Source organism: Bidens hawaiensis, unplaced genomic scaffold (assembly GCF_021521415.1).
Source record: "Bidens hawaiensis isolate Kalapana, Puna unplaced genomic scaffold, B.hawaiensis_p1.1 tig00049720_1, whole genome shotgun sequence".
NCBI lineage: Eukaryota > Viridiplantae > Streptophyta > Magnoliopsida > Asterales > Asteraceae > Bidens > Bidens hawaiensis.
Genome location: NW_027498894.1, coordinates 34593 through 60319, shown reverse-complemented (window position 1 = coordinate 60319; position 25727 = coordinate 34593). Strand labels below are relative to the sequence as shown.

The 25727-nt window shown below is 36.9% G+C and overlaps 2 protein-coding genes across 2 annotated transcripts; one reads left to right on the top strand and one right to left on the bottom strand.

The window, feature by feature from the left end:
* Positions 1–8575: 8575 nt before the first annotated feature.
* Positions 8576–9751, top strand: LOC143598153 (putative membrane-associated kinase regulator 1). Its single transcript, XM_077076446.1, has one exon. The coding sequence runs from the start codon at positions 8576–8578 to the stop codon at positions 9509–9511; it is 936 nt and encodes a 311-aa protein (XP_076932561.1). The 3' UTR covers positions 9512–9751.
* Positions 9752–17538: 7787 nt separating this feature from the next.
* LOC143598159 (uncharacterized) lies at positions 17539–22055 on the bottom strand. Its single transcript, XM_077076451.1, has 5 exons — positions 21817–22055; positions 20753–20952; positions 19555–19695; positions 19282–19487; positions 17539–17809 (listed from the first exon to the last, which is right to left on the bottom strand). The coding sequence occupies exons 1-5, from the start codon at positions 22037–22039 to the stop codon at positions 17761–17763; spliced, it is 819 nt and encodes a 272-aa protein (XP_076932566.1). The 5' UTR covers positions 22040–22055; the 3' UTR covers positions 17539–17760.
* Positions 22056–25727: the final 3672 nt, after the last annotated feature.

Here is a 25727-nt window from a genome sequence, read left to right as displayed (position 1 = left end):
GTATTGTAGTTACGCCGATTACAGCGGCGAAGTTAGGGTTTCAGCGAAGTTCTTTGCAACTTTGCCTATGTATTATTTTCGCCTGGGTGCTGCAATTAAGCTTAAGTGTTACATCCCTAGTACAATCTGTGTTTGAGGCTCTTAACCCAGCGACGTTTTCTACCCTGCGAAGTTACTAACCTTGCTTCTGGTAAACAGCGAAGTTATGACCTGTTGATTCAGAAATCTGATTTGGCTCGTTTGTTTTGCAGATATGGCTGTTGTGGCTGGTGCTGGTGGTACCGGTGGTGATGAAGGTGGAGATGATAAGAGACAGTTTTTTCCGGGTCACAACATGTATATCACCCTGGATCCGGATGCTCGTGGAATTGAGGACTATCGTGAGATCATTTCATTCCTTGTTCGCTCACGTATTTTTCATGCCATTACTACTACTCTTCCAATTTCACTACCGAATATTGAAGACTTTTGGAGAACCGTTGAATATGATAGTAGGGTTGAACCTCCAGTTATGCGTGCCACTGTCAATAATCAGGTGGTACAGTTCTCGGCAAATCAGATAAGGGAAGCCTTACGGTTTGGGGGTGAGACGACTGAGGATCCCACAGACTTTTCGGCTACTTTCAGGAATGGTGCTTTTGTTCGTATGGGGTATTCAGGACCTTTGGAGGATTCTCATAGGCGTAAGGGATTTTTATTGGATCAGTGGAGGTTTTTAATGCATGTTCTGATTGTGTGCATGTCTGGCCGCAAAGCTGGTACAGATGGTATGGGTGCGACGATGCAATCGGCTATGACTGCTTTAACATACAACAAGCCCTATAGTTTCATCCAGATGATATTTTATGAGATTGATCGTCAAAGACGTGCAGTGACACGGGAAAGATTTTTGATGTACCCGAGATTCTTACAGATGATTCTAAATCATGTAGCTCCCAATCTGCCACAACAACGTCCTATTTCGTATGTGGAGAGTGTTTCTAAAAGAATCTTTGCACAATGTAAGTCATCGAGTGCTCATAGCAAGCCTGAGCTTCGTCCGAGGCACACTACCTTGTTTGGTTACTTAGTGAATCCAGCAAATGTTGCTCCTCCGGAAGATGAGTTTATGGATCCGGCACCGCAACAGGCTGATATCCCTCAACCACCTATTGTGGTTCAACAACCACCCGTGGTACAGCAAGCACCGCCTACTGATCCTGTTGCAGCTCCAGAAGAACAGGTTGATCTTGAAGTTGCCTTTGGAGGGCAAGGGTTCTTTGATATGGAAAGGCTTGATCCAGCTGCTGAAGTTCAAGCCTCAGTAGCTGAGGTGTCTGGTGTAAATGTTTCCATGGTCGCTACATCTGTGGCGGATTCTGAGAGAACTGACTCTGGTTCCTCCACTGACGATATAGTCGAAGCACAGCAAATACTTGCCAGACAAGAAAGAATTCATGGAAAGCGAAAGAAAGACTCAGATGATAGTGAATCGGATTATGAAGAGGATTTATATCGTCTGGTACGAAGATCAAAGAAGGCAAGGGTTGGTGAAAGTTCAAGAGTTGGTGAAAGTTTGAGAGTTGTTCATTTTTCTCCACCATCGTTGTCAAGTATGACTATGTTACCTGCTTCTTCAACTGTCATATTACCGGTAACCTCGAGTGTACCTTTGGTGAACGTGTCGTCATATTTTGGTATTCCTCCAACTACGTTCCAGTTTACAGCACCAGAGATTGTTTCTTTACCGCCTCCTACACTTACTCCGTCAGAGGTGGTTGCTAGATTTGTTGAATCCACGCTGGTAGCGACTGCTGGGTTACCTGTCTCAATACCACCCACGGTTACTATTCAGCCTACCTCTGATATTCCAGCTAGTTTGGGAATTCCACCGCCGTATGCTCAAGATATTTCTCATATGTGGTTTGACTTTGATGCTACTCTGTCTGACTCTGAAAGGATTGCGGCTCTTGAACGGGTAGTTGCTGAACAGTCACGGATCAATCTCATTCAGACGCAAGCTATTCAGCGGCTTGTGGTAGAAAATCAGATACAATCATCACTTCTTATTGAACACGGTAAACTCTTTGATGCTCTTAAACAGTTCTTAGCATCTCAGGGGGAGACGAGCTGCAAGGCTGATGAATTGAGAACAAAGAAGAAGCAAGACAGAGATGATGATCCCAATGCATCGAAAGATGCAGGTCAAGAACTGAACAAAATCTTGGGACTTCACATCTCAGGGGGAGTCTGCTGGTCCGTCAGGTAGTACAGGTGGTGAGAATGTGGTGGTTGTAGACGATGAGGAAGTGATGGAAAATGATGATAATGATTTAGTTGATGATGTATTGACGGCTAGTGAGATTGAAAAGATTGGGGAACATATAGAGATTGATAGTGAGTTGGAAGAAGGAGAGATAGTTGATGATGGTGTAGAGCATGATATTCCAAGTGTTGATGAGGTGAAGCTGGGTCAAGATGAAAATGTGTCGGGAGATTCTGAGTGAGAAGAATAGCCACGATGGAAAGAAGGTTGTGTGCAATGGTTCTTCAGGACAAAGAAACCTGCAGTTCCAACAATGTTCAAGAAAAGTTACAATATCAAGGGATATGCTGAATCAAAGAAAGGTATTATCTGCTGGTTGTATGATGAGCAGCTAAAATTGTTTGTGATAAAGCGATATGATGGGGTTCAGTACTTTAAGAAGGCTTTGAGATCGCTCAACACCTTGCCTGAGTGTGAGGTGAAAGATTTGGCACATTTGAGATTGATTAACGAAGTGATGACAACTTTGCGAGATGGGTTGGAAAGATTGTGTGGAAGGAAAGTGTGAAAGAGAAAAAGTTTGAGTTGTTGAAGCCTCAGAAAGGGAAGTTCGTCGAAGACAAGGAACGAGGCATGAGGGCTGATGGTAAGCCTTGGATGGTGATGAAATACAAGCCGATTCGATGCTTGAAAGAGGTTCCGATGAAGATGATGCCCAAGGATGTGTTGAAGGATCTCAAGTGGTGGTACGTTGACTGCCAGACTGCTGAAGCCGTGATGGAAGATGAGGATGAACAGGATATCCTGAGAGTGTATGATCCCATGCACTTGGTTAATTTGTCTCAAGTTGATTTGCAGGTACTTAATGATAAGAAGATTTTCTATATTCCTGCGTGGAAGGATGAAGCAAAGAATTACCAGAGGGTGGTCTCTGTCTGTGTCAGACAGGGCATTCATGCTTGAAGATGATGGGTACGAGATTTTTGGATTACAAGACACAAGAAAGAAGATAGAGATATGAAGCTACTGCCAAGGGGGAGTCTGTTGGTGCATAATGCCAGTAGTTCAGTATCTCGTGTTTATTTGTGCCTGTAATCGTTTATATTGTTCATTTTGTGTTGAACGTGTTCTGATATGTTCGCCTTTGTGTTTAAGCGAACTTGAGTAGGTAGCGAAGTTAGGACAACTTCGCCTAGCATGTTAGGCGAAGTTGTCTTGATATATATTCCTAACTTCGGCATATGTAGACATAACTTTTGAATGGCTGGTTTGGGTGATTCTCTGAATCACGTGTTTGTTTCTTTGGTTATTACGCCTTGCAATATAACAAGTATTATCATATATCCTCGTGTGTTTGTTTAGATTCAACGTGTGAATCTTCTTAACACTCATATCGTATACATGGGGATTCCGCACCCTCGTGTTACGAGATACTCCTGTGTAGATCCGGCTGGGAACCTACATTGTAATCTAAGTTAATTTTACTATGAAAGAAGCCTTACAGTTATATAAACTTGTTTTGTAAATTTGCGAAGTTTGCACAACTCATTTGATAAATATATAACGGAACCGGTTCTGGCCAGAACCGATTTGCGATAACCGACTTTACCGGTTCTGGAACCGAACCAGTTTACTATAAAAGGTTCCGGTTCCGGTTCTAATCTTCAGTTATTTTCGTTTCTGGTTCGGTTGCGGAACCGGTTCGGTTCTTGCGGTTCTGAACCGTTGCACAACCCTACCGACGAGATTGATGAACCATTTAAAATCTGACACGTGGCAAGAATCTGACAAGTCCGACTGGATTTTTGAAAATCTTGGGGGTGTCGTCCAAATTTTTTCTTTAAATATTTTGGTAAACAGCGGTCTCTCCAGACAGTGTTTTTATGTTTCCTACCTTGTCCGTTCAAATTGTGATTATCACTAACTTCTTCTTCACCTTCATCTTCTTCATCTACATCTTCTTCCACTGGAACAAACTACAATATTATCAAATTGCATTGTAGGTTTCGGGTCTAATAACGGACCATAGGGGTTTTGTAACATCCCGAATTTTATATTAGTAAATAAAAGAAGTCCATGATTTAAAAACGAGTGTTAATATTTAATTAATATTAAATATAGAAAGAATCATGGACTTGGGTAATTACATGGATTAAAATGGTGGGATGGGCCTTAGGTCCATGGGCTTTAAGGGACATAAATACCCCTTAAACCATCCTAAAACCCTAACTTCCCATTCCATCTTTCCATAATCCCTACACACACCCAAAACACACACAACCCGAACCAAGATCCAAAGGCGAGAACCCGAGCTTGTTGGTGCTAGATCGTCGTGACGAACCAAAGCAACATCAAAGACCAGCTCGTGTTCGTAGCTCGACTCGTTTACGGTACGTTTATATCGAGAACTTGTTCGTTTAGGTTTGGATTAGTATAGAAATGATAGATCGGTGTTTGTATGGTAAAAACGAATCCTACAAAACTAAACTTACTGAAAATGGTTAAGATTTGATGGGTTAATCGATTGATAAAAGAACCCGTAACCTATATGCCTAAATCGCACCCCTTAAACATCGATGTTAGGCCGATTTGATGGTTGGGGTTTGTAGGCGCTGGTCAGACGATTCCGTTGATACCTAAATCGAGTTATTTGGTTAAGAAACGAAGATGATTATGGGATTTAAGAACGAACAGTAGCTGCAGCTGGACAACTTCGCTGCAGCTAAGTTCGCCTGATGACAACTTCGCTGCAGCTAAGTTCGCCTGATGACAACTTCGCCATATGCTAAGTTCGTCTGATGAGAACTTCGCCATATGCTAAGTTCGTCTGATGAGAACTTCGCCATATGCTAAGTTCGCCTGATGACAACTTCGCCATATGCTAAGTTCTCCTGATGACAACTTCGTCATATGCTAAGTTCGCCTGATGACAACTTTGCCATATGCTAAATTCGCCTTATGAGAACTTCGCCATATGCTAAGTTCGCCTGATGACAACTTCGCCATATGCTAAGTTCGCCTGATGACAACTTCGCCATATGTTAAGTTCGCTTAATGATAAGTTCGCTGGAATTAGCAAATTAGAAAATAAATTAAAAACCTAATGAAAAATGTGTTAAGATAGTTATTGGAAATAAAATTTTTCCAAACTGACCTGGCAGCTCGACCCCCGCCAGGGGCTCTGCCCCTTGGACCCTGCTAGGGGCTGCCGCCCCTAGAACCCCGCTGCCAGGGGCGCTGCCCCCGGACCCCCGTTCGTTGTGGATTATATAAAGATAGAAATACAACATGTGTAGTAGTAGTTAATTGATACATGTAAATATTATACAGTTAGCCGTGCACAGCTCAAGAAGGGAATAACGATTAACGGAGAGCGTAACAAGATTCAGGTGAGTTTCTAGCCCCATTCCTTGTTATGTTTTCGGGGCTGTGTGCATACTCGATGTGTTGTTAATACATTTATCCTAAGTGATAAGTGTATGCCATATGTGATATATGTGATAGATATGAATGATTGCTTGTCGGTATGCGAACGATCTTCGGATATTGCGCGTACTGTCAGGTTAAAAATAAAGGTACGAATATTATATATGTATGAACATTACGAATGAACACTTGTCGGGGCGGGAACGATCTTCGGATATTGCACGTATCGACAAGGGGTATGGTTGTTAAATGAATGATGTAAAGAACGCCTAGAGTGTTCTTATGCTATAATGTAATTATTGTATATGTGAAGTATGTGTATACATGTACACTAATGGTATGTGAGTCCTACGTTCGACATAGTAAGTTAGGATGGCGAATCCCTCTAACTTCTGTTGGACATAGACTTGGCAGGTGATGCGTAGTTAAGAACTGCGGGCCTTATACGTGATGTAGATGATAGATGTAAACGTAGATAGGGATGGTGGGCCTTATACGTGTTATAGGAGATAGACGCCAACGTAGATAAGGACTGCGGACCTTATACGTAATGTAGATAGGCGTCAGCACAGGAAAGGACTGTGGACCTTATACGTGCTATGTTTGTGTTGTGGTAGCATAGAGGAAGACTGCGGACTTCGTACGTGCTATGGTTTAGGTTGCAACATAGGGAAGGACTGAGGACCTCGTACGTGTTGTCAATATAGGATGGTACAGGGAGGGACTGCGGACCTTGCACGTACCATAACTGGTGAACATAGGTAAGGACTGCGGACCTTTTACGTGTTCACGATCTTGAGTACATGTATAGACGACGGACTATGAACGTACTCTTGGTAGACTGAGGTTAGTGATTGTAGATATGTACGTATGTATGGTAGTAGGGTAACGGATTAAGTATGGATATGTATCTTCGGTTATGTATGTATGTGTATGTATTGTATGGCGTCCGATTAACTAGAACTCACTCAGCGTAGCTGACTTTTAGTATGCACGCATGTGAGTAGGATGAGACAGCTAGCTTGAGTGGGCACATGGTGGGCGAATAGGAGACTGGCATCTGAAGACTCAAGATGTTTTAATGTTAATTAACGTTTATTTTGAAAGACAAGAATGTTTAATTAAGGCAAGTTTTGGATTGTTGTAATGTTTAATGAAAGTTTTTATATTCCGCGAAAGTTTTAATTAACTCTGATTTGTAAGAACTGTGTTTATGAGTAAATCCGACGCTAAAGTAGGGCTACCAGGAACGGGGCCTTACAGGTTTCTTAGGTTGGTTTGGAGCTATAACGGGGTGATGCATGCGCAGTGGAAAATGACGGTTCCGAGTGATGGTTCAAGTAAGGGAGTTAATTCTTGTTCCGGTGGAAAGTGGCGGTTCCAGTGGAAAATGGGGGTTCTGAATTCTTGTTCTTACGTGAGTGGTGGAGTTAATTTGTTGATTATAAAAGAACAAGTTGTATGGCTTCAAGATTTTTATTAGGGCTAGCATATCGTGTATACCCGTACACGATAAGACACGAACACGAAATGTGTATACCTGTACACGACACGAAAACTTATCGTGTACCTGTAACCCAAACACGAACACGAACCTTTTATTACCTAGTATACACGATAGTACACGATAATATGGCCGACGACAGGAGGAAGGCCGGCGACACGATAATAGTACACGATATTTATGGCCGGCTAAAGATGGAATGATGGACGGTATTAGCAGCGAAGAGAGATATGGCCAGAGACAAGAGGAAGGCCGGCGACGGGTGATGGCCGGTATGGCCGACGACGGTGGATGGATGATGAGAGGCAAGTAGGTGACAACTGTGGTTTGGTTTTTAAGAATGATTTGGATGAATTTAGGGTTACGGATGATATAATATAACTATATTATATATATATATAATTATATATATACAATTTTAAAAATAACCAGTTATTAACAGTTACCTACCAGGTAAACAGGTATTATTATACATGTTTAGACACGAAAATTAACAGGTAATTTCATGTCTACATGTTTAGTACACGAAACATGTTAAAGCCTTACCTGCTACCTGTTAAAGTCGTGTAGGCATGTGTCGTGTATTCGTGTCTCGTGTATAAATTGTCAGCCCTAATTTTTATAATATCTTCATCATGGATCCTATCTAGTTTGAGTGTAAAAGTGTTAGGGATAAAGATGAAGATGAAGAAGATGAGGATGTAGATGTAGATGAAGATGAAGTTAGGGATAATCACAATTTGAATGGACAATGTAGGAAACATACAAAAAACCGTATAGAATACTGTTTTTTAATAAAAGATTTAAAAATATAAAAATTGGACGACACCTCAAAGATTTTCAAAAATACGGCCGGACTTGTCAGATTTTTGTCACGTGCCAGCTTTTAAATGGTTCATTAATCTCGTCGGTTATATTTCCAATGTGTCTCCTCGATAAAAATTACTTAAGTCATTTTGAAAAGTTGAGAATTTCAAGATCTTTTTTTATCTCTATTCAGATGGGCCATTTAGAGAATTTTTCTAATACAAAAATATTTACAAAAATATTTTCGTAACAATAATAAATTTAATCCTTTGTATTCCAATTCAAAAAAATAAAAAATAAAAAATAAAAAAATTGAGTGGTAGGTTCATGTTCATCAATATAGCTCCTACGTGGCATAATCATGTCAACCCTTTATCGATCCCCCCAATCAAACGTGACGTCGGCGACCTTTCCAACCGTTTCCATGTAAAAGGTTTCTTAAAAAAATAAACAGAAATAGTTACAAGAATCATTCCAAAACCAATATTAACTAACACATATAGAAGCAACGAAGGTAACGCCCTAAATCAGTCTCTATCTCTCCCATTAAATCTCCCTCAACCTCACTAACCACAGATCCACCAAATGTAACAATGGGTCACCAACACCATAATAATAATAATAATAATAATAACCGGAAACCCGGTAAAACCCAACGATCACAAACCCTTCCATCATCCCCAACTAACTCTTCTTCGTCATCAGAATTCGAGTTTACTGTCTCGTTATCTCCCCGCAAATCCTCAGCTACTAATCTTTGTCCCGCGGATGACCTGTTTTACAAGGGGCAACTTCTTCCGCTTCATTTATCGCCGCGGATCTCTATGGTCCGCACGCTCTTGTTGTCCTCGTCCTCCACCTCTTCCTCTGCCACCACTGCCAGACACTCGTCTGACTCACACTCCTCGTTTTCGACCGAGGGGTGTGACTCGTCTCGCCCGAGCTCTGTAACCGATGACGACTTGCACCTTAGCACCAAATTGTTGGTTTTGAATTCGAGCGTCCGCACTATTAACAGCACCAACAACAACCAAAAGAAGACTAGTAAGTATTTCACGTTGTCGAAGTTCCCATACGTGTTTCGTAATAAGACGAAAACATGTACCAGTACTAGTGCACCAGTAGTTACTGGTACAAGGGTGGATCTAGATATTAATATAATATCTGGATCCTCTGCAAAACGAATGAGTACAACGGCTAAGGAAATGTTCAGAAAGTATCTGAAGAAAGCCAGGCCGTTGTACGAGAAGCTCTCGAACAAAACATTGCAGTCGCCTCCAGCGACTAAAACCGACGTGATTTCTCACTCGTTTTCCGGAAACCTTCTGTATCCGAGACGGAGAAGTTGCGTGTCGAGCTGCCCGTCGTCGATGAGGTCATCTCCTAGTCATTCTGGGATATTATGCCGAAACAGTGTGGTGAGAGGCGGTGGAATGTATTCGAGTAACTCATCTTCCATGGAGGAACTGCAGAGTGCGATTCAGGGGGCGATTGCGCATTGCAAGAACTCGATGACGCAGAACAAGTAGGAGATCAGATGATGATGAAGAAGAAGAAGATAATAATAATATTTGGAGTGTGCTACTCCTTACAAAGTTATTAACAATGTTTTGTGGTCTGGATATGACTGGTTGTAGTAGATCACTAATTATTTGATAGTGCTTTAAATTAAATTGTAAACTTTCATAATTGTTATTTTTTTCTGGAATTATTTCAATAACCTTATTCCTAGATTTTGTTGGATTTTGAAGTATTGTTCTAGATTTATATGATTTTTAGTTTAGCATTTGTCACACTTACAATAAAGATTGGAATGATCGGCCACTTAGGGAGATTGGAATGATCGGCCACGTAGGCAAACGACCAAAGTGGCCGTCGGGTTGAAGGGCAAAAGTCGACCAAATGGAGAGACTTTTGCAAAGATGAGAAAGGCCATTGGGATGGAAGGGATTCGGGAACCAACCAAACACCTCTCTCCCCATATCGGTGATTTTTCATCCTAGTTCTTTCTCTCGAATCGGCTTCGTGTAACCTTAGGATATGGTTATTTTGATATAATTTCTAAATCGAATATTAGTACAGTCGCTTGGATTGGTTTTTCTTCAAATTGTTAGATTGTAATTATGTTTTTATGATGATAAATATGGTTCATGGTAGTACATGTAATTTATTTATAAGAATTTAATGGAGGCTCTTTTTACATTACTAGTAGGTTTTCAATCCTTAACCAATGAACCAAATCATGGTAAAACAACGAACTTATTTCGGTACAAAGCGGTTTGTTTGGCATCATTAATTTCCAAACATCCTTATATATAAAGTTCTATATATAGTAGTAAGTTAAGATGATATTATGTGATTTTTAGATTAAACTTTAATATAGTAATTATATGTAAATGTATAAGATGTTGCTAAATTTATAATGCATTGATGATTGTTATGAATTATAGTATACACACATCTATAAAATAATCTCTTGTTTATATAAAACAATTTATTCTAGTAAACAAAATTTAGAGCACCTTGAATACAAGAACTTTACAGAACTTGATATAGTCATATAACATATAGTGTGTTGTCGGTGAAAATAGACCTTTGAAGATGAGTATTTATTTATTAATGAATTGATTAGAGTGAGTTGATTGATATTTAATTATATATATATTTTTGAATAATGAGGAAATAATTGATGAGGGCCACGTTCCATGTGCAATTGCTAAGTTTACGATGGTCACGCCAGTGTACTTCTCTCTTGCTTCGGTACTCACGCTAATTTAATATCGAACACTTTTCCCATTAATATTCATTGCCGGGATCAAACCATTAACAATTTTTAATTACACCACCCCCACCTGTCACATTTATAAACTTATAATGTATTAATAATTTATTATGTCCATAATATCTATTGCATTAATACAGTAACAGTTCTTTGAGTTATTTAATATTATTCAAGTATAATAATAGAGTAAAAACAGTAGTTGTTTGATATGACTAAAGCAAATGTATGTTAAAAAACTATTAAAAATTTTACCCAAAGTTAATGCAAGTCAAAACAAGTCATTTCTAGCAATCTACATGCTAACCCGGGCATTGTAACCTTATAATGGTATCAATGTTAGTGTATGGTGAAACTCAGGCGTGTTAATCAGTGAAGAAACACTAATCGACCCCGGGCAGATTACGGATAATCTGGGGGTTAAATAGATGTTTCCCACGAGGGGTTATGTCCGGCAAAGATGGTTCTTCTGGTGACCTGCAAAACAGACACCGTGAGCTCGTCACTTAGAAGGGGGTACCTCCTTGTGACCACCCTCCGGCGTGAAAATCAGACTAGATTGCTCTTGAAAATAAGTGTATATTAAGAGATTGCTAGAAAAGATAAGATGTGATAAGATAATGTAATGTAATGTAATGTGTCCATACCATTCCAAGGTGTTGGAGTATTTATAGCCGAAGGTATGTTTCCAAGCAGGTACAGCCGGCTGAATAGTATTCCTGTTCTGCCAACTGTGGGCTACGCACGTGCCATGCTAGTGGTTGGTGGGTAGGCAGCGGCTGATAGTGACCAGGCCGGCTGTGTACTATTCCTGTTCCACCAACTGCAGGCTATGCACGTCTTCCGACAGGTTGGTGAGTAGGCAGCGGCTGATAGTGACATACAGTACAAGAGCGTGCTGCTCGTCATACTGTTGTCAGTGAGCTGTCGTATCTTTGGTCAAATCTTTTGTCCATACCTCGTCAGGTACAGTACAAAAGATCCTCCAGTATCGTACGGACTGGCTCATTTGTGCGGGAGTGTTCCCGGCTTTGTGCGGGAGTGTTCCCGGCTTGCTCACTCCTTCAGGTGACACTACTGAATTATTTAAGAGTTAAGTGCCTTGTGCGTGTAGCCTTGCTGCGCGGGTAGCCTTCCCTGATCGCTAGTATCCGTTGCTGCGGGAACAGGCGGAGTACGTCGACCATTGGGAGGCTTTTCCTGCGGGAACAGCTTGCGTACTGCGCGTAAGGACGTCACGTCTCTGAGCATGGTGGGTCCTGCGGATCCAGTTGGTTTCTGCGCAGACGTCTCTTCAAGGTGAGTCTTGCGAGTTTAGCCTTTGCGCAGACGTCCCTGTTGAAGGTGAGTCTTGCGGGTTCAACTGCGCAGACGTCCCTTTTTGAGGTGAGTCTTGCGGGTCCAACTGGGCTCTGCTGGGACCTACCTCTTCAATCAGCTTTAATCATTGTACTTTCCAAATAATTTCTAGATAATTTTAAAGTTAAAAATCTCTTATGTATTTACGTACATTTGATACGTGTTTGGTGTATACTTTTACGTCATAGATCTAAAAGAGTCATATTGATATGGAAAGCCTATATGGTATATATGGTATCACATTATGTGGTCAAATTTGATCTAAAAGAGTCATATTGATATGGAAAGCCTATATGGTATATATGGTATCACATTATGTGGTCAAATTTGTGGGTGTTTATGTATTAAACTAGATACTTTTGGTAAGTTTGTAAATTTTATTAAATCATTTTAGAAATATTTTTTGGAATGTAACCAATTTATTATTTTCTTATGCATGATTTGAAATTAACTTTTGGTCTCATTAACCAATTAGGGATGTGATTACTGATTATTAACCTTCCAACAGGACACGCATTTAGTGATTTTCATTTCATGAGTTTTCACTATCATTGCCACCCACACTGATATACACCACATGCACCTATACTCATCACAAAGGGGGCATAGCACAAGTGAAGATTGTAGCATGTGGCAGAGAAAACACATGATCTTAACTTCTTTTGAACTTCTAAATTTAAATTGTTTATAAGTAGCGAAGGAAACCCGTGCATTGTGGCGGTTCAGTTTTCAATAATGTTGTTTGGTCGGTGTTAGTTCAATTTGTTTCATTACTATTACGGTACCGACAATTAGTACAGTTTATTACACAAAAAAGTTAATTAAAAAGAAAAATACTTGCTTATATTAGGATAGTGATACTCGGTATAGTGTGTACTATATACACGAAAAAAAATTGTTTACAATTTTCATTTCATAAAAGTTGCTTGGTGTAGGCCAAAAAACAAAATCGTGTGACTAAAAATCAAAATCTCGTTTTACATCGATCGAAGAGCATAAAACAAAGAACGGTACAGTTTGTATTGATTTCGTTTGTTAAAGCAGCGGTATGGTACAGGCACGCTATATATCTTCCTAAACCAATAAATAAACTACTTTCAATACAAATTTGTTTTAAACACACTTGCGTATTCATTAAAAGAAGTTAACAAACAGCAATTATTTAAGAAAGATCAAATTAGTAAAACATTAATGGGTAAAAGACAGATATTATATTTAATGAAGGGGTGAAATTGAAATTTAAAGAATAAACATATACTTACACTTGTAAATACAAAATTAAGTTTGTAAATCTATCATGTTCATCTTTCATCGTTTGCAAAACTATTAATTCGTAATGCGACAGCTCACTATTCCCACATGCATTCCTAGGTAGCATGCCAAATCAACTTTTTACTCATTTATATTTTTACCTCTTACACTACAATACCCATCAGTTCTCACATGCAACCTATTTTTTTATATTTTATTTGAAATGGTACGTTCTTTTCCCATGGTTTATGCACATACTGCCTAGCAAGTTTTCAAAGTGGTAGATTCGTATGTGGGTGGTCTATCATTAGTATGCTAATCTCTTAATTAAGTACAAATTCATCCAATTGATTTTGAAATTTGTCAATGGCTAACGTCTCTTAATTGCGCCATAAATTGTTGTGCTTGTTCGGCGCCTTGTCGACAATTGTTTCCTGTTTCGTTTTGCTTTTGCTTTTGCTTTTGCCTTCGCCTTCGCCTCACCTTCTCCTTCTTTTTCCCTTTAATGAAAGTGTTTGTGTTTTTTTAAGAGAATAATTAGAAATGAATTGGTTTGAATTATATAGGTGTGTATATTAATTTATAATAGTGTTAATAGTAGTATTTCAATTTCAAAATATTAATTCTTTCTTTTTGTTTTTTTTTCCTCAAAGCATGTTACCGTTTCATAGGCCCACTTCAATCCTAAAAAAAATCCTGAATCCACAACTAAAACGTTTCTAGCACATATCAAAAAACATAGGAGTGCCATTGGTCAGCTATCCATATAACGTTATAAAAATGTATTGTTATCATTTCTTTACATTGTTTGGTTTTGGTTATTGTCATGTTAATTTCACGCTAAAACGTTTGATCGAAACGATTTCTTAATTTATCATATTTTCGATTCCTTGTAAATCAATATTTCTGTAGTGTGGCAACTGACCACTACATTAATTTATATGTCACTTCTGAAGCTTTTACTCCTTGTCAAGTCCATTATATTCGATATGGAGTTCATTGTGGTCCTAACATTTTAGTGTCAAGTCTCAAGTCTCAACAAATCATAAGATGTTGATCTCATGGGGGTCAAAGGTCATGGTCAACTTTTGATGTATCACATTAGCTATAGCCATGTAAGCAGTTTGAACTTTGAACATGGTTTAAACGCGATGTATGGGAAGTACAGCTGGACCACCCACGTCACCATGGGAAAGTCTAGGTAGTACAAGTAAATACAAAGCATCCTATAGATACTTCCAAAACATCATTTAATGTTTTATTTATTTATTTTTTAAAATTTACATAAAAAATATATCGTTATATATTTGGTTATGTATTATTCTTTTAATTAATTATGCGTTTCTCAGCCTTTTCAATCAGGTTAGATCATAAACGGGCAAGACGCTGATACGAAGACCGCATATGTTATTGAAATACAGATATAAAACTATAAAATGAAACGTAGGGTTGCAATTTGCAAAAGTGATATATTATAGATTATTTTCTCGCTTTCTACCCGTCACTTTCAACTTCATAACTAAACTAGTTGTCACAGCGGCATTCAGAGAAGGACACACATCTTTTCATGGGAACCGATACTCCATCCCAAAACATGAGGTGGATAAAGAATTTGTTGACGGATTACTCTGGTATCAGATTTCGGGTGCTTTCATAATATTACCAAGGAACATTTACCAATGGTCATTTACAAGTAACTGGTATTGGAAAAGTGACTTGCCATTCATTGGTGGGTTACGAACTACACTATTGGCCATTCATTGACTGGTCATCCATAGATAATCCGTTAGTATTCATATGCTCTTAATAAATTATTTTCTAAAAAAAACAATTTTGTAAAGTAAATATGTAACAACGATGAAAGATCTAGCTAGAAGGGGTCAAGGAGAGTTTATATTATTACTTACGTCAAGCTTGATATCAACATATGTCTAAATGTCTAATGACATAACTAGTTAATCCAGACAATATACAGATTTCAGCAGCATAACTATAAATTAAACATTTTCATTATCAACTTTAAACGTTTGTAGTTTTAAGAGAATAATGTCATTAACAAATAATAACAATGTATCTAATTATCCTAACGTATGCAAAAGATTAACTGACACACATTAACATTACAATTAATATATCTAAGTACTTCAACCAGATATATATATAGTCTGAAAAATTATTGTTACTCTAGCTGCCTTTGGAAAAATATATCGCTCCTCCATCTTTGTTACAAAATATTAAATCTGTACAAGACTACAAACACAAAAATATACACTACAAATACGCAAAAGTACCACGTACCTGGTCATCGGTAGTTTTAAAAATTTGCAAGTTGTGAACTGTCAGCATTATTTCTTAATTATATGCTGGAAGTCAAAAAAATATGAGACAATATTGGTTCAACTTTGATTTGTATATTATCTTCTGTCTCTAAATCGCTAGCATCCATCATCAGTGTGAATTAGATGACCTCGACTATCAAAACATAAACGGGTTAGATATCCTCTTCATGTTGTAGATATTCCAGATGGTTTGCTCTTCATTGATTTGAAGATTTGTTCTTCATTTAGTTATCATTATCGGCTACTTTTTTATTGTGCTAGCTCATATATCCCGACTAGCTTCATTTTAGCAACAAAACAAAAAAAAAATTACACCACTAGTATTTCAAATATTTTGTCATTGAAGAATTCAATGTACAATAACTTGTTTTGCTTATGATGCTAGAATGAACAGTTTGTTAGTTTACCACTAATTTGAATTTGGTCATGTTTTCGGACTCTAACCCCATGACTACCATCAAACCCTGTATAGTTTTATGGGTTATTCAAAATACCCGGATCATAAACGGGTTGCCATGTAATTACAAGATTAAAGCATGTTTAAATGGGTTCAACCCGCTTAACATGTTTGACATGGCATGTTTAAGGCTCGTCTATCAAAACAAATTAAACTTCTAGTTTATAAATAATTAAATATATCATAATTAAATTCCATTTACTAACGACTAGCGCAGTTCATTAAGAAGTTTATGGATTATAACCTTTTAATAACTTTTATTTTTATTGTGTTAGTTATACATTAGTACGCATTAGTTATCAACCGTGCTAAGTGTTGTGTACCAATAATTGTGTTAAACATGTTATGTCATGTGTGTTACTGGACTAGTTATATTTAGTCGTGTTAAAAATCCTGTGTCATATAACAATGTTACTAAAACCGACACCGCACACATTATTTAAATGATTGCTCTCATTGATCTGTATGCTCATATATTAAACAAGCAAATGTTCAGAAACTAAATTGATTGCATATAGATTGAAATATGTCATCTAGAAGACCTATGCATTTAACTAGATCATATTAGTTCAAACCAAAAAAAATGTGATAACTAGTTGCCAGCACAAGTTTTTTGCTTCTTGAGCTTATAGATAAGGAAGGAGATTCCCCGACGACGACCACCATGGAAGAGCAACACGATCGTCATGAACACAGTAGCCAAAGAAGAACTGATGAATGATTGTGGCTGATTAATTGGTGTACTAGAGAAACTTGGTGCCTAGTGGGAGTGACTTTGATAGGGGAAAACAAGAGTTTTCAATGGTTGGTTTTACAGTTGAGAAATATCATTTAGGACAGTTGAGAAATATCATTTAGGCTTGCTTTAACATATCATTATATAGGCTAATTTTGGACTTTTTTTCAGATGAGTGAAGTCAACAAGTGAGGCCACAACTCAAACTCGGTTTAAAAATTTTAAGCCGTAGTTTTCTTTAACGAATTACTATCAACAAATAGCCATTATTTCAATAATTTACCTTTCACGCTATCACTTAAACCCAGAGCTTTACACGCCCTTGGGTGATGTAGCCAAAGTGCCAAACCCTTTGCAAGGGCACGCATTGAAGCTAAGACGCCCTTTATGATGGACATCATCGAACATGAGAGGTTAGGCCGAATTGAGATTTCTATTTTACCAGTGGATTTGCATCGCGTTCAAAACCAGTAGCTTGTTAATTTCGTGGTTCATACCATATCAATTTCAAATTTTAAATACGATGATATAGAATAATAGAAATAGGTAAACACCACAGGATGAAGCTAGCTTCCACACTTATGCCCTACTTATTAGCATCAGAGAGAATGCTGCTATGCTGAGGTTTCAATTTGCGAACCTTATTAAACAATTATCTTGTATTCTCATTTGATGAAAAAGGAAAAATAAATGATGCCCATAAACTAATAATCATAACTGAAGATACTATAGTAAAATTAAGGTTTAAAATTATAAGAAAGTCACACATGTACAACTGTCCATCCACATGACTTTAACTGTATCGGAGGAAATGTAAACTAACAAATGTGAGACTCCAAGTTTCTTCCTCGCACTTTCTACACCACTCCAGAAGGTAGACGCAAAACAAGTTGCCCTCCAAAAACACTGAACACCAAAACCCGCAAACAACATTAGAACACCTCATAGGCTCATAAAACTTAAAAATTTTACAGACTTTTATCGCATATCATGTAATTACTCAAGTAATATACTTATATTATACACCCCATTCTTAAACAAATGGGTTGATCTGAGTCATTCTTTGTTGGCTAAATGGGTTCTAATCTGTGTCACTCAAATTATACAGTAGGTAAACCATGGGTCAGTATCACGCACAAACTTAGCAGCTTTGGGTATAGTCTAAACAGGTTCAGGTCAGTTTCAGTTAGAACCTGTGAACACGTTTAGCGACCAGATTAATGCTTTTAACTTTCTAAAATGTGTTTTTGGTTATCCCTTAAAATAATTGGGTATATTATGTCAAAATTTAAAATATAAAAGAAATTTTTGCATTGACTTGAACAAATTGAACATAAATGTTTTATGCACATTTTTATTATTTGCAATAAATTTATAATTTTAAATAATGTATATGCAATAAAATATTTAAATATTCAAGTTAAACAAACCGTGTCCATGTCAACCCATAAATATCCGTATCGTGTTCATATTCACGTGTATAACACAATTTTCGGGTCCGTGTCGGGCTGTCGGCTATGACCCACCAACCCATAAACAAGACCCGTGTAACAACCCTATCAGTGATACGGGTCAACCACATTCAATCATGATTGACCCGTCTAGCTAATCACTTTTTCGGGTTACACATAAGGATAAGATTGGTACAGTACCAGAAAGTACCAATACTGAAGATAAATGAAAGTATTAACAGAATATCGTACAGATTTTATCGGCTCGGTTCTAGTCAAGTAGTCAGTACCAGCACCATTGAAAATAGCAAATGGTACCAAGACCAAAAACACAAAATGAATAACCATACCGTTACAAGGGTGTGCATGGGTCGGTTTTGAGCTTAAAAAGAACCAAAAACAGAAATTTCGGTTTTTAAGTTGTTAAAAACCGTTTGGTTTCGGTTTTTTCAGTTTTTGGTTTGGGTTCAGTTTCGCTTTTGCCATTTGGGCTTTAAAATTTTGTAAAAAAAAAGTTGGTCAAAAATAATGAACTTGGGACCTTGGGTCTAAATTATTTTGTTAGCTAATAATAATAGATTAATATATATTTGATCTAAAATACTTGTGCTAAACTATATATGTAATTATTATAAATTACTTAACTCAAAATAATAAATGAAAACCTATAAGTTCAGTTCGTTTCATTTTTCCGGTTTTAATTACACGCAAAACCGAAACCGAACCAAAAGTACAGCTTTTACAAAAAACATAAAACCAAACAGTCGGTTCGGTTTTTTCAGTTTCATGCACACGTCTAGGACTGATTGTGTTCGGTCAATACAGGTTCGGTACAAGTACTCGGCACAAAATTGCCAATACCTATTTATAAAAATGCAGAAAGAAGATAAAAAATCATGTGTAATGTTACGAAGTTAAGGGTGTAACCTTTTCACATAATAATAACAGAAATCCGCAAGTATAAACGTCTGAACGACCTCCGAGATGAGAACCATAGACGGCCACAACCCGTAACCGAGGGCGGTAAGTAAATGCCCACGACTATCCAAAACCTGAAGAACCCAATGAGCACAGCTCAAGAATCTTGCAACACCGAGAGCAAACACATAATGAGCCGTGAAAGGTTCAACAATCTGTGAGAGGAATAAAAAGTCAGCAAACTGAAGTAAAAAGTCAGATTCTTAATGGTCAATAGCATACCTTTGTGTTCTGCATAACCCTGAGTTGAGGTAGAACTGAAACCGCTTCAAGATAAACGCAAAATGCCCAAAATATCCTGTTGACGATGTGATGGGAAGTTGACGGATGAATTAACAAAGCTAGCAACACACAAGGAACCGCCTACATTAAAGGTTACATCATCTTATTTGTAGTGATGGTGAGGTACAAATGTGTAATTTGACATGAGAACTTTATTAAAAAGGAAATGAAGCAACTTCTATGGGGCATTCCATATATAAAGTTTGTGAGATGACATACCACTAAGTTAAGCATGGTCAAGGTCATAAAAAAGGGTCACACGTTAATGACACGATTGAAGACATGTCCAACCCAGTTCAACCCACTTATGACACAGATAACACATTTAACTAATTGTGCAAAATGAGTTAGCGGGTGTTTGGGATTCCTTATTTTACCTCCTTATAACTTATTTAAGACATAAGGTATAAGTTACAAAGTTGTAACTTATACCTTACACACTCACAAAACCTAACTTTCCCAAGCACCTTATAACTTACAACCCATAAGTTATAAGCTATAAGGAGCTAAAATAAGGAATCCCAAACACCCCCTTAATTTGTCGACAGGACACGAAACTAAATGTAGGGTTTGAATTGAACATGCTATAAATGGATCGACATGTTAATGACAAGATTAAAAACGTGTCTAAACGGATTCAACCCGTTAATAATATGAATAACACGTTTAACTAATCAAGTAAAGCGGTTAACATGTCGACACGACACGTTTAAGGCACGTTCATCAAAACGCCGTAGTTTATATAATTTTCAAAATATATTATAATTAAATTCTGTTCTCTAACCAGCTAGTGTAGCTCGTTAACAATTTTATGAATTGTAACTATTTACAACTTTTATCTTATCAAGTTGGTAATATCTTATTGTTTATTTACCACGTTACGCGATTCATGTCAATAATTGTGTTAAACTAGGTGTCTCTCGTGCTATGGAACTGTTTAAAGTTAATCATGTTAAACTTGTTGTGTGTCTCGTGTCATTTGTGTTATTAAAATTGTTATATTTAATCATAATAAACGTGTCATGTCATGTTGCGCAACCTACTTATTAAACATGCCTATGTCAGTGTTAAGTAAATGACACATTTAACGTGTTGATTATACATGACCCTTTAACACAACACAATACGTTTTGCATACCACATAGTACATCGGTAAGTTGTCTTTGTCCTCCATGTAGCTTGATTTGAGCTTGAACCGAATCATAAATACAACCCACAATGTTGTAGCCAATGTAGCCAAATCGAGCAAAGTGTGTATATCATATTCCATTACAAAACTGCAGTATAATCTAACAGCCAGGAACATTGCTGTTAGCTCTTGTGTTTTCAGTGATAGCCCTATAATCATGCAACGCCAAATCAAATTAACATATTGTACACAAACACAACTAGAAACCCAAATTCTAACAAATTCTTCAGAAATATCCTGCATAATATCTAGGACTGTTCACGACCGAGCCGAGCCAGGGCGAGCACGGGCTTGGCTCGTTTATGTTATCAAGCTAAACAATCGTGCTTGAGTTCAGCTCATTAAAAGCTCAAACCAGCTTGTTAGTTTTATTTTTTATTCATTTTTTTAGTTTTACATTTTACAAATATTGATATATAAAATACAAAAATATAAATTTTAACATACATTTACTACAAAATTCTCAAACAAAAGAATGTATTATTTTGGTATTTTTATAATATTTAAAATGATCGAATAGCATATTATATGCACTATTTTTATTTTTTTCATATTTTTGTACGTTACTTATATATATAGGAAAAGTTTTACAAAGGACGCTGAACATATAAAAGTGCACGAGGACCTTTTTCACCATAACTACACATGAAGTAACACAACACATACGATATAAGTAATTACGCATGAAGTAAACAAAATTATACATAAAAGTTAACTAATTACGGAACTTATAAAATAATCATGCGACCAATGTTAATAACTGCACAACCTACGTTTAAGCCTTTGTACACTTGGTTTGTTAACCGTCCTTTGTACAAGTGTTGTACAACTCGCAAGGTGATGTAATTTTTCAATATACATATATAAACCAAATTTTATGTAAAAAAATTCATTTGACTTATTTTGACCAAATAGGGCGTAATCAGCGATTAATCGTTGTCATCATAATAACATCGAAATATACAACTAGCAATGTATAATATTTACATAATAAGTAACAATAAGTTACCAACCAGCACAAGTTTTTTCCTTCATGAGCTTATAGATAAGGACGGAGATTCCGATGGAGTGAACAGCTTCAGCACCAACGAATAGGTTATCATGATCGTGCACAATCGCACGCAGCAGCACTAAAGCCAACATGCCGGCGATTACGGCGAGGAAGGCTTTGACCTTCGGTGGCTGCCGCCGTAGCCATGACGAGATCATGTGGATCGTCCTCTTTGGTGGCCTCATGGTTGATTTTACTTGAATTCAGTTGTGTTGCTGAATTGAAGATTGTTAGGGTTAGGGTTTGAGTATGGTGGAGATTTGGGGGAGAATTTTCGGGCGGAATTGGTGAGATGAGATCGAGGAATTAATGACAGCGTGGAAAAGGGTGTGTGGTTTCATTGGCTGTATCGTCGTATATTTTGACGCACAACGTATAAGTTTCAAATAATAAAATAATAATAAGGCTTATTCACTTACAGCTTTCTTTCGTTTGTAGATAATATTCCCAACTTTCATTTTATCTCTCACTACTTCCAATTTCAACTTATTTGTTTTTATCACTCTCCCATTAAGTTAAGGCTAACGTCGTTAACTGAGACGCTGACGTGGCTTTGTTTATAATATTTTGTTATTTTACTCAGCTGATGTGTCAGCTTACGTGGCGTGCCAACATGGAAATTCTTTTTTTTTGTTTTGTTTTTTTAGCAAACATCAATTAAAATACAACACACTTATTAAGTGGATGGTGGTGACGGATGGTAGGTGGTGGTGGTGGTAAAAGGCAGTGGTGGACATCGGTGGTGCTAAAAAAACAAATTCCATGTTGGCATGCCACGTAAGCTGACACATCAGCTGAGTAAAATAACAAAATAATATAAAAAAAGCCACATCAGCGTCTCAGTTAACGACGTTAGCCTTAACTTAACGGGGGAGTGATAAAAACAAATAGGTTGAAAGTTGGGAGCAGTGAGAGACAAAGTGAAAGTTGGAAGTGTCATCTACCAAAGAGAGAAAGTATAAGAACTTACACTCTCACTCTTCACTTGTGGCCAATCACTAAGTTATTAGTAAAAAAAACTTAATTATAAAAGATATTGTACATAACCCTTATAAAAATTGAATGTTAAGAAATATTGGAGGTCCAAAACCACTGCCTTATATGGTTGGCTGATGTCTAAGAACGTACACATATTTGCAGCACTAAAACACCTCCAAATAAGCGTAATTTCGACAACTATATTAAAATAAATAACCACTAATGTTTATAATTTCTTTATATAAGTAAATATCCCTATGGAATAAAACAAGCTGATTTACGAAGAAAAACGATGAAAACTGACTCAACACACCCATGGTGAATAAAGGCATGGCCATGCTTAGAGCATACGGAATAAAGAAAAAAATTAGGAAATAAAAACAAGGCCGTGTTAACCAAAACACACCTCATGTTATCAAGAACAAGAGGAAAAGACAAAATAGAAGATAATAAAGCAAAACATGGCCTTCCCAAAACACGGTCATGTCTTCAATACAAGAAAATATGACAAAAATGGTGAAATTTGGATTGTTGTGGAACTCAACACAGTCGTGCCTTCCTTATCACGGTCGTGTTAACTTGAGTTGTACGATATGACAGAGAACAATCAATGCAACATGACAAAAGTGACGTCATGGTCGTGCCTTGCTTAGCACAGTCGTATTTTGAAGCTCATATCAGCCTATAAATTGAATGCTTGTCTTCTTCATTTAATATACCTCGATAGACCTCAATACACCATTTACTCCACTTCAACCACCTCTTTTCATCACCTTTAATAAGGGAATTATTCTCATCCATTCAACCCTTGAAAATTAAGGAGATTAAGCTTTTGGGAGAAGTTATTAGCATTAAGGAATAGTCATCAAAATTGGTTAAATTGTTTCAAGTTGATAATGTTTGTATCTACTACTTTGATAATTATCATTATGCTTATTAGCGACTAAACTTTCATAATATTATCTTGGTTTATAATTAATCTTAATTGAAGTTTAATAATGATAGTAACACATGTGATTGGTTTTTAATTTTAATAATTAATGGTTATGTTGCAATTATCACTAGACGAGGAATGTTAAAATACTCCAAAAAGATACCCCATGTGCTAAGCTTTACGATAAGCTGAGAAATTGATAGTCTTGTGAAGCCTTAATGAACCTTAAAATAGACATGAAGATTCTGAGCTTGATTATAAGTCGAGAAATTGCAATTCTTGTGAGGGTTTGGTTGATAAATTAAGAATCCTTAAAACAAACCCTTAAATACTGAGCTTGACAAGAAGTTGGGGAACTGCCACTCTTGTGAGGTTTTTGGTAATAATTTAAGAATCTTTAAAATAGCCGCCAAGATTCCGAGCTTAATGATAAGTCGAGAAATCGTAATTTTTGTAAGGGCTTGGTTGAATAAAAAGCATGAATCCTAATATTAACATGGACCAAATGAAATATTTGTAGTGATTGATCATTTTGAAATGGGAACTATCAACAATGTTGTGAAAACGGATTGTTGATATTCATACACTAATATCGGTTAATTACTCGTTAAGTGAGTATGCAACATTGCATATTTTAAATAACTTTTGAGTGGTTATTACACGATTTCTATAATTATTCAAGAGTTATGTGGGTTAATACTTGGTATTCAAGGTTAATCCTTTACAACTCAACTAATCTTAATTGATGTTTTATGTATAATATAAAAGCTATTTTTACTAAAATATCAAGGACAATTCGCTTAGTAATTTAAGGGATTGTCATATCTTTAAAGTGAGTTAACTTATCTTTATCAAAAACCACTTGCTTATATAAAATGGTTCTAGTAAGAAGATCACGAGTTATCTCTTTATTTAATTATCATGGAATAGCATAATTTAAGATGTTATTCCCACATTTAATCATTATAGCAAGCTCATGTCACATGTTTACTAATTAATTATTGGGCATATTGGTTTTATTAATCCCAACTATCTACTTTTGGTTGTTGCCGGTCCTAACTAACGAATTGTCTGCTGTCAGTCCCAACTTTTAATATATTTGTTCCCAAGGGTCTAAGACTAACGGAAAATCCTAACACCGTTAGTTGCAAGTCGCCGAAAAATGTTTTTGGTCGGAAAAATCATATTTTTTTCATAAAACACCACCTTAATATCACCACCACCACCAATTGACTCACCACCACTTGAGCACAACCAACCGATTCTAACGATGGTTCTAGGGTTCCGGCGACCTCAATAATTGGAGCTTTTACTATAAAAATGTTCATAAAGATCCAATACAAAGTGGCAAAGATGTTTGGGACAAAAATGTGGAGTATTCCGGGAAAAAATGAGTTTTTCGGCGACCTGCAACTAACAGCGTTAGGATATCGTTAGTCACGAACCGCTGGGAACAAACATATTAAAAGTTGGGACCGTTAGCAGCCAATTCGTTAGTTGGGACCGACATCAACCAAAAGAAGATAATTGGGATTAATAAAAACAAATATACCTAATTATTGAACCAAGTCAATAAGAGTTTGAACCAAGATGATACATTTTTATCTTTTATCTCCATTCTATCTAAAAAATATAAAACCCAAAAATATTGTCTTTTAATTTATGTCTTAAATTTCTTTAAACTCATTTACCAAAGTCAAAATGATATTCACTTCCGGTTGAAATAGATACAACAATTTAGTAGTAAAAATCAATAAGTGTGTCCGTGGATCGATACTTAGCTCTTACCTATACTTTACTACATATACGGTAGGTACATTTGTCTATTTGTGTGTGGTTTAGTTAAGATAATAATCATTTATTTAAATTTAAAACTAGACATTGTGTGAATAAAACCTTTAAAAACTTAACTTTTTCTATAACATATCACAACCATCAGGTTTTTGGCGTTGTTGCCAGAG